Here is a 10,233-nt window from a genome sequence, read left to right as displayed (position 1 = left end):
CAAGTCCTAAATTTAGCTCTAGCATGCGCTAAAATTACGTACGTTATTCTAAAACTCCCTATAATTTCACAACGCACAGGTGCACGAGGCTCATTTCAATCAAAACATGCAGATGCGGAGACCGAAATGGGTTTCTTGGTAGAAAGGAAATCTGAACAGTGCAGTGCGCCTGATAACACAGTATTTCTAACGCGCATTACGCAGTGGCGATTACGAAAACGCACGCGAGTGCAAAAGCCAATACGCGTCGTAAACAACAAAGTGATATTTCAAATCGCGACGTCGGAGTGCGCAGCCTGCGCTTTTCCACGTGCCGCCGAAATGCAGCGAATTATCGCATCTGGCCACAGTATTCTTTATAATTAACTTGAAAAAATGCGATGATGTGGGAGCGTTCGGTACCCTGGAACAACAATGCTTCCATCTCTTCATTCGAGGCATTTTTTAGAGTATTTTGTTTATTAATCCTTCGACGGGAATTCGACTGACGTTCGGCAGAAGACAATAGTTCACTTACCAATAAAAACTCTCAAACGCTCTTTTCTTTACGTTACATCTACGTAGTCAATGGTTCTAAGAACGTATAAAAGGACGATATTTTAGGCGATATAAGAATTACGTTCGAAGCATAAAATGCCTCTCTATTCAATTGCACTAGCAACCTTCCTCGTGGCAACCAGCCAGCAATTTGTGCTTTCGTCCACTGTGAGCTCGCAAAAAACGCCTTACGAAGATGATCCAAACAATTTTGAACACCAACACGCAAGTGAGGTAAGTAACTGTTAGAAGTTCTTGTAAAGAACCGTATTCTGGCCCATTTGTTGTAACGACCGTTAATTACTGTGAAACTTGATTAGAAAGAACTAGAATTTGTGTTTCTTTAGGTAGGAGAAGTGGAGATCGGTGGTCGAGTGGGCTAGCGCACACCGGCTCGGAGCACATGAACCGAAAGCTCACGCTGCAGAACCCAGAATCCTGAATTCAATCCCCACGCCTGCTCGTTTCGATCTGGATGAGCATCGTACTGGTGTGCTGTCGTGTATCACTACTTTGTGATGCACGTTCAAGACCTTAGGCTAGCGGTTGTACCGCACTGGCTAAATTGCTTATCTACAGCTGAAAAACCAGCTGCCCACTAAGGTAGTCTAACTTCCGGCTGGATAAACATATACACAACAATTTCCTTTTTTTAGGTGGGAGCATGCAATACCAGCTATTGCCGTTTGCGCGATTCTAAAATAATACTTGATTTAAAGAGGCCCCTCGATGGCGCTTTTGTTTGTGATTATTCTCTTTGATCGAAAAGAAATTGTGGTCTTTCTCAGAATTTATTAGACTATTTTTTAATAAGCTGCTCCCTCCTCTACAGTCAGGCCCCTAAGCCTTAGGGATCTGTGTTCAGATTGAACAAATGGGCATTTATTTTTCTGCTTTTTTTTTCATGTTGCAAACACAAACATAGCAATGCTACCAGTTTCTAAAATGCGCAGCGGTTACACATATGCATGTCACCGCTTATGTCGAGAGAACACACACCAGCGCAATCTAGAAGGTACTCGAAGAACGCTTAAGACCTCGTATAACTACTGACCGAAGGTGCTGTTGTATTCGCAATATTAAATCTAGGCACTATCGATGAGAAATGATTGCCTATAACATTGACCCAATTATTTGAAGCCCACAGTGATCATTAAAAGATTCGGAAATATAGACGCAGGCGGGGAATGTCTCTGGGCCACAGTATAGATTGATGGTGCAAGATTGTTATTTGGTTTGGAGTAGTCACAAAACGGTTGCAAAGCAATCGCTCACACTCAGACTTAAATGCGCGAAACAGTGTTCAGAGGCAAAAAGCTACACTCAGGCCCCGCAAGCCAGGTATCATGATCACCTCCGCTGCCACTCAACCGCTTGGCTCGCTCTCCGCTGGAAAACGTGAGCTGTACTGATCGGTTGCCCTTTACGCATTTCAGCTCATATCGCTAGCCACTGTATGCATAAAAAATAAAGTACAAATAAAATAAAATTGCCGGGTTTCACGTGTCAAACCAACAAAGAGCACCTGGCACACGCCGCAGCGGAGGAGTGAGGATTAATTTCGACAACTTGTGGATCTTTGGACGTGCAACCGAATATCGGTTACACGGCACCTTCTTCACAATAAGCCTCCGGCAGAAAGCGGGCAACACAATCAGGATTCGATCCCGCCAACTGGGGATGAATTCGAAGACTGGCACTTTGCTTCGGACCCACCGCGAGGCGGCTTACAATAAGAAGCACAATTAACGCATGGTCACCTATAAGGCAGTCCCGCAGTTAGCATTGATTACCCCACGATGGTCTGATTGTTCACTTCAATTTCAATGCCAAACTCCAACGTTTGGCAGTAACTCTAGTCTCCCAACGACCTACAACCCACCAACGAATATTCATTAAAGCAAAGTTAAGAATGTAAGGTTTATAGCTTTCAAAAGCCCTGAGCGTGTGCGAGAACACAGGCACCCATTGCTTTCAATTTATTGCGATACTGTTAACGCGGAATAAACAAATATTCTTAGTCTGGAGCTGATACGCTGAATCGATGCATGCCTTCCGATCAAAGCTCTTTCTTGGCATCAGCGAACGAGTGCAAGTGGCGGAACACGCGCAGAGATAAGATCACAAACTAATTTGCTGATACTCTGAAAGCGTTCAGTCTGAGGGCCTTCAATATCTAGGTCAGAGCTATTTGACAGGAAAAGGTGTATCTTTAACCCGAGACAGATAAGCAAGGTTAAGAAATACACGTAAAAGCAAGAGACAACACATAATGTCTTCGAGATGTTGTATCAGAGACGTTGTGTGCTGTCCATCTCTTCTGTGTGTTTTTTGTATACCTCCTTGTGTGGGATTATGTAAACCTTTTACCAACTCGCCTGCGGACGCATATTTCCCTCAGATATTGAATAGGCTCTTTCATATCGATGTTCTGCGTGATAAAGCAAGTTGCTGAGCATGCTGCGTGATTTCGCGCGTGAGAATATCTTTACTTGTGGGTGAGCTTAACATATTTATTTGCAGCTCCTGTGTAGCAGTGACACGTTCTACATGTTGAATCGCACATATACGCCACAGCTTCCAAGTGAATGCGTATCCGTGAAAGTTTCATCGGGGCGTCGTAACGGAACGTATCAGGCTCTTCTCAGGCACCGCTTAAAGGGCTCAAAAAACATGTAAGCGTAAAATTGTATTAGTATTTCTAAAAGTGAAAATTCAAAATTCATTTCTTAATCCAAAATTCTAGGTACAGCTTGAACGTAACCGTTCATCCATTCACCTCCGAATCACACACTGAGGACAATGCGCTTTTCTTCACCTTTCCAAGTAGTAAGTATTCATAAAAAAATCGTAACGTTTTCTCACTTTCAATAGGCCAAATAAAAAGTTATCAACATCATTAAAAAAAGAGCCTTAGTGTTAAATCACGAAGCAAGGGCTAATGTCGCATCAGTAGACAAAGCAGGCTTTCTCAATTATATTTATCTTCCGCAAGAAAACGAGTTGTATTTTTTGTTTAAAGTGATCAAAAATTGGATTTAATATCGTTTGAGTTTAAAAGTAAGCTAAATCACTTTAAAAAAATGCGGTTAGGAGCTAACCTTTATCAATTTTTGTCCCTTAAATTCAGTTATCGCACTTATGTTGGGCAAAAGTAACCGTAAGCCGTATTTATTGTGTAAAAATAGTGCAGCGATTGACGCCGGGCGTGCGACGATTCTTTCTGCCGCCTATTATCTGTCCAGAGCGTGGTGACCTCATCGTCGACATCCGCAAGCCAGCTTAGGGGCGACCAAGGGTGACGCTGGTGACGTCGTATTGGCTAGTTTTTCTCTCCGCCCTCACGCTTTCCTACCTTCGGCGCGCCGCAACCGGCTGTTCCACGCATCTAGGTCGAACGTTAAATTTGCTATTACGACTCCCCTACTAATGAAATCAAAAAAAAAACTCAAGACACGTCGCTTTTTACTTGTTTCCAGTAGAGCTGCTACTGGTTGTTTGAATTCAAGGATCTATTTAACTCAAGTCCAGGCGCAGCTGACGCTACGAACTGATGGGAGCAATCAGACAGCGTCGAGAGAGCACCGTCATGGTGTTCCTCAAGTCTCTGTACGTGTTATGTCATCACGAAACGAATCCTAAACAAAAAAGGTTCAGTGACTTGCGTTTTTGACGCTGTTCGATGTGTCCCATTAGCTCGTTGCGTCGGCTGCGCCTGGACGTAAGATGAAACGAAGTATGACCGTAGGATCGTCGTGATCAAGGACAAGTAAACTGTTGTTTCGTAGATGACTGGGTACAACAAATAGCAGAACCGGCCCTTGGGAGCCATAGTTGCGACGATATCTCGTTTCGTATTGTGTAGAGTCCGGCATGGTCGTTGTTTGTGGCGGTTGAGGTCGGTTCTCTTTAGATTGCAAAAAAAGCTTCTGCAAGTTTGGGCCATTTCGTTGCACAAGAGTGGAACCCGACGTGGTTGTCGACGCAAGAACCTGGACCTGCCGAAATCGGATTGCAAGATGAGAAGTCAGGTGCATAGTATCAGCTGTGTCTCGACTTCAGCTGAGACAAAAGAATAGTTGACAATGAATCATCAAATTTCATAATGAAATCATTTACGATATGTGTTTCTCTTTCGTTCTTGTCTTTTGAGCATTCTTTTGAATGGCGGCATAAAAAACCCTGGCTGTATCCTATATTGTTCGCGCTTGTCGCTTCCTGATTCATTGTTCGGCGGTCTTATCGCCTAATGGTGCAATCTGTTTGGATAAGGAGCGGTAAAAAGTTGCTCAGGAAACGTAATGCCCTGAGTTCTTCGTGCTGCCAAGGAATAGAACTTCAATTAACTGGACCGAGTTTATATTCTGTCTTTTGCAAATACTACTCAAGTCCCCGCATGCACGCATTTTTTTAACTGAAGATTATAATAGTAAACTGTGTTACCAGTGTCAAGCGGAATACGTTTCACCCTCGAGGCTAACCATGGAAAATTTTCTCGTCCTTAGCAATACAAAATGCTACTGCAAAGGAGGTGGTAAGACTAAGGCCCCAGTGAAGATCACTTTTAGAACATCTTGTCTTTATTGCTTGACGCTGTTTTACCAGAGACACTGCATCGATCAATTGATTTCATTTTTCAGCGGCAAAGTATTATAATGAAGTTTGGATATTTCTGCCTTTATAGCGAAGGTACTTTGAGCAACGGAGTATCGACGTTAAAAGCTAAAGATAACATAAGTGTTTTTCAGTAACAATTTGACTCAAAATTTCACTGAGGCAAAACGCAGTGAATTGGCGTGACGTATTACAGTGCCCAACTGTCCGTCTTAAAGACCGACGACCAGACTCGAGATTCTGCAAGGCAGAAGATCCTCGTCATCATGGGGAGGAGGAAACAGGCAACACTGGACAGGGTAGAAGGGGCAGAGGAAGAAGCGAGGAAAAAGTGGAAAGCGCGAAGTGGTCGTCGGTTTTTAAGCGCATCAGTTTTGTTGTTGTTGTTGTTTTTTCTTTGGGGGGGCGGGAGGGAGGAGGACAAGTAAATGTTTGTCTCTAGTCTTTCTAGCCTTCCGCTGCGAGAGGTATTTAGACAGACTAAAAGAAAATATACGCACATGCGTCGCAGCATTCCGCGTAGACACAATTTCAAGATGTAAACGATGTGTGTCATAAGCAGTTCACGATTTATATTGGTTCGTTATATTCACTCCTCTGGGTTTAATTAGCCCCATGCAACTAAATACATGTTACCCCTTTCTTCGGCTTAACTTCCACTTAAAGTTATTAAGGTCATGGACTCCTTATTAATCTTCTTTTTTTTTGTATTTAGGTCCTCATACGCCGTTGTATAAATTTTTGTTCACCAACCCAGACAAGACGTGTGCTGTTCTGCGCGCAACGCATGAACAAGATGGGACAGGTAAGGAAAAATTTACTACATTTCATGGTATCCTTCATTTAAAAAAAAAAGCTTTTTCCTAAACGTATTTAAAACATTACAAAATCTTTCGTATATTCTCCAAGTAACCCCTTTCTTTTCCCCCAAGTGCGTAATATCTCTGTAGAAATGCAGGAGTCACAAGTATATTGAAAGTGAAACGCGAAATATCTTATGATTCAGGCTAATCTGGCGGAAATAATTCTTACAAACAAATATTTTTTGTTAGCTTAGACGTGCTAAGAAATTTTACAATAACTATACGTTTATCTTGTAATTATCGCCTGGTCTTTCGCCATAGACCTCGTGCGTCTAGACCACCCAGATTCTAAAAAAAAAGGCGAGGGCTAAAGATCGCGGGTAGTTCGATGCAGCCTTAAAAATGCCACCGACTACTCCGTTTTAATTCCGTCTTCAAAATTAACTTCTACAAAATGCGTTCTTTATGGAAACGATAAAAGTAAAACGTACTTTTTAATAAACTAATTTCTATCAATATATTTCTTTCCCCACGAGTTCAAAAAGTCTGGTTTACGATTAACCGGCTAACGATTAAAAAAGGCAGAGAACCACCCCAGTATTTGCGGACAAATCCAAAGAAATATCCGTGAAAATTTTTGTTAAACATTTTGCCTCGTGTTTCTTTTTTTTACTTCGAAAGGTCAACTATTTTGTTTTCTACTTTTTAAAATAATTGATTTTACATTTGTATTACTCAAACACTCGAATGAATGCCAAGGCTCGCCTGAGAAAAGCCAATTGAAAGCAGCTTCAAATAAAGTGACAGCGAGCAAAAAACTAAAAACTAAACGCCAAAAAAAAAGTGCACGCACACATTGCCTTTTTGTTCCTGCAACTATTCCTTCTGTCCTCAGTATTGTTAGCGCTCTTCTACCATTTCATTATTATGTGCCAACAGACGAACGCAATGCTTCCCGTAGCGAGTGCACGGATTTTCGACCAGTAGTATTTGGCTCACACCTTTATTAACACAAATATTGGGTCCCTGGGTTATATAAAATATTTTTTTATATATTTGTTTGACATTCAACAAATATTGATTGGAAGTTCCAAATATAGTTTTTACTCATTAATGGCTGTTTATTAACTAATAAACATACATGAAAAGCAGACACTGCTAATATGCTATTATTCGTAAAAACGAATAATACAAATGCCAACGTAAGTTTACACTAAACGATGAAATAAAACCACATTTACCCACACAGGCTCAGACAAGGACCACAATAACAAAATTATGTTGTTTTTCATGCACTTGTAAGCTTGTAAAGCATATCTGAAAAGCCGAGAACAGAGAGGTCCTTTTTTCTCGTCTCTAGGTTTTCGGGAATATCATTATGCCTATTCGACTTGTGACAAAAACACGTCTAGTGTAACGACAATGTTTTCTTTTAATTGGCCGATAAACTGCAGTAGCATGTCGTTATTTATTTTGTTTTGTTTCATTTAGAATGCCTATGCATAGGCAAGATAGGAGATAACAATATTAGGGGCGAAGCTCCTTAGGGTCTACCCTTGTCCGTCCGTCCGTCTGTCCGTCCGTCCGGCGTCCGTGCTCACATGAAAAGAAAAAAAATGTTTGAGCAGTCGACATGATTCCAAACTGTGCGGGTTGACCCGAATGGATTTCTACTATTCCATCGCCTTAACCACTCAGCCACGACTGCGTGACCAGTAGGGGGCTGTGAGATGTGGTAGTAACTCAAGAGCTGGGGTTTCTGTCACGGATGAAACGTTGCATATAGCCGCTCAAGGTCTACACAGGAGAGGGCGCTGCGGTCAGATGCGTATATAATCGCGTCAAAATTTGCATGCATTGGCTCAAACGTTATAGACAAGAGGGCGCCGCGGTCAAATGCTCAAATGCGTATCTAACCACGTTCCATACCACATATTCTCTTTCCGACATGGACCGTTGACTTATGCGGTGGTGAGGCGTTGCCATGGCTTCTAGCGGATCCAAGCTGATCCGCTAGAAGAACCACTGGCACTGCATTTCACTGACCATAAAGCACTAATAATGAAGTCGAAACGGCAACCCGGAACTCAGACCTACCTAGGAGCAATGAAAAAAAAAATCAGCACCATCAGCACTATTTATGAACAATTAAATTAGCATCATCAGCACTATCAGTCCTTCGCCCCAATCCACATCATTCACCACGTGGAGAGGTGGCCATTTTATCCTTTATTTGCCAATAAACTTTATTTAGTTATGTGTCATGGCATTTGACAATATAAACATGAATGTAAACTTTTCGACTTTTACACTTAAGTGAAACGTTTACATTCAATTAAAAACCATAAAATAAATGCATATTATGGCGAGCTTATGGCTCTAAAAAAAAATAGAAAGCGTTGATTCCGTGACGGCGACAAAGGGAAAACTGACTGCCAGTACGGTGTGCAAGTTCTTCTGCTCTTTGCTCACCTCGTGCGTTCGTTTCAGGCCCCAATGCGCCCGCTAGCTTTTTTTTTCCCCCGATCTCAACCACGCATTCACAACGTGCTTTTGGCCGTGTCGTCACCGTGCATTTTTTGCGCACGTGCTCCTCCTTGCGTTCCGGTGCGATAAACACAAGTCTTGAAACACGTGCTCTTGGAATTGTCACTCATTCGATTTTTTAGATATTCTTTGGCCGCTTATCACCCACGCAAAAAGTACCAAGTGATTTTGGTATTAAACGAAGAGCTACCGCGCACTTCCACGCGTGACAAAGATGACAACGACAGAAGGCGATTATTTGTATGGTCTATACAAGCCAGGCAATGGGGACCATTCTACGGTAATATATACATTTGTCAACATAAAACTGGAACATTCCAGAATCGCCGTAAAAGTGTAAAAATAACCTCAGCTGTCATAAATGGAAGAACGGCCATCCCATTGAGAAGCCAAAGCACTACAGAAATCGCTCCGCGCAACTATGACTTTGTAAAAGTATTTCGGTTAATGGCAGCAGACCACAAGACTCGAGAAGGTCAGTTAAACATGTATATCATAAATGCAGTGACAGTGGCAGTTCCTAAAAGTTTCATTGAATGTTTTGGCAAACTTTTCTAACCTAACAGACTTGTCCTGCATATTTTTTTTTTACAATTTTACGTAAAATGGGGTTCTGACGATTTTTAAACAGCGTCACCTGTCTCCTTACCCAATACCCACCATCAGTTGTAGCCACTAAAGTGATGCCCTTTAGTACATGAATTATAATATCCAGTAACTGCTTGCTGCAGACCACCAAGGATACTTTTTTTCCGCCGTGCCAATAACTTTAACAGAAATATACGAACACTTTGTTACTGCGAGCGAAGAATTGGAAGGTTGCTTGAAGTTCTAATTGCAGTTAACTATTATTGCATCGACAAGTGTTTTTCTAAGTTGAATTCCAACTCGACATTTTAATGTATCAACTTTTTTTGTATTTGTTTTCCAGGTTGCGAATTGTATTCAGTAGCAGAAGAAGGAGCCATGGTTCCTATTTCCCAGGAATGTCTGGATGTCTACATACGAAACTGCCCCAACACAGCATCTGAAGTATGGAAAGACGACTGTATAGCAGGAGACCAAGACTAGAAAGCGACATCTCCATTTAGTCGTAAAGGTTTCTTTGTGTTTACCAGTATACCAGTATTTTAGAAGTATATTTCCTTTGTCATGCTATCGCCAGTTCAAGTCTATAATTAAGTGGTTGTGTGAACTGTACTACAATTATATGATGGGTAAAATAAAGGATGACGACCGGGAGCAGACGTGTAAAGACTCACGTTGCAAAATCGAGCACTGTTATCTGTCTACTCTGACGAGGCCGAGCTCGATTCACGGTAGACATATTGTGATGGTCCGCAACACCATCGCTCTACAAGACCCTCTTGAAGAAACAGGAAGAAGGCTTTTCAACATTACCGGAAGTTAATAGCATCAACTGGTCTCCACCTTTGTTTTCTTCTGATATAAAAATAAGTATATTCTGCGAAGACATAAACCTCTGGCCGAATCACAGAGGCTGTCTGACCTAAACTTCATCGAAGCCAACAGCCACCATTAACCACACCAGGATCCCGCCGGTGACCCCAAATATCCTCACGTGACTGCGGCTATAAATTACTTACACCGACATCACATTGGCGGCCATTGGGGATGCCTTTCTACACAGCGCGTGTCTTCTGGGGCATACATTAAGCACCATTCAATTTGTTTTACTCTGCAAAAACAAGTAGGAATGACCACCAGTAGA

At 42.0% G+C, this 10,233-nt stretch overlaps 1 protein-coding gene across 1 annotated transcript; it reads left to right on the top strand.

Moving 5' to 3' along the window:
* Window positions 1-633: 633 nt before the first annotated feature.
* On the top strand, window positions 634-9,572 carry LOC115313540. Its single transcript, XM_040215007.2, has 5 exons — window positions 634-771; window positions 3,061-3,212; window positions 3,284-3,363; window positions 5,867-5,956; window positions 9,433-9,572. The coding sequence occupies exons 1-5, from the start codon at window positions 634-636 to the stop codon at window positions 9,570-9,572; spliced, it is 600 nt and encodes a 199-aa protein (XP_040070941.2).
* The last annotated feature ends 661 nt before the right edge of the window (window positions 9,573-10,233 follow it).

The sequence above is a fragment of the Ixodes scapularis genome, unplaced genomic scaffold (assembly GCF_016920785.2).
Source record: "Ixodes scapularis isolate PalLabHiFi unplaced genomic scaffold, ASM1692078v2 PGA_scaffold5__190_contigs__length_132052651, whole genome shotgun sequence".
Taxonomy (NCBI): Eukaryota; Metazoa; Arthropoda; class Arachnida; order Ixodida; family Ixodidae; genus Ixodes; species Ixodes scapularis.
This window is presented reverse-complemented; position numbering and strand designations above follow the sequence as displayed.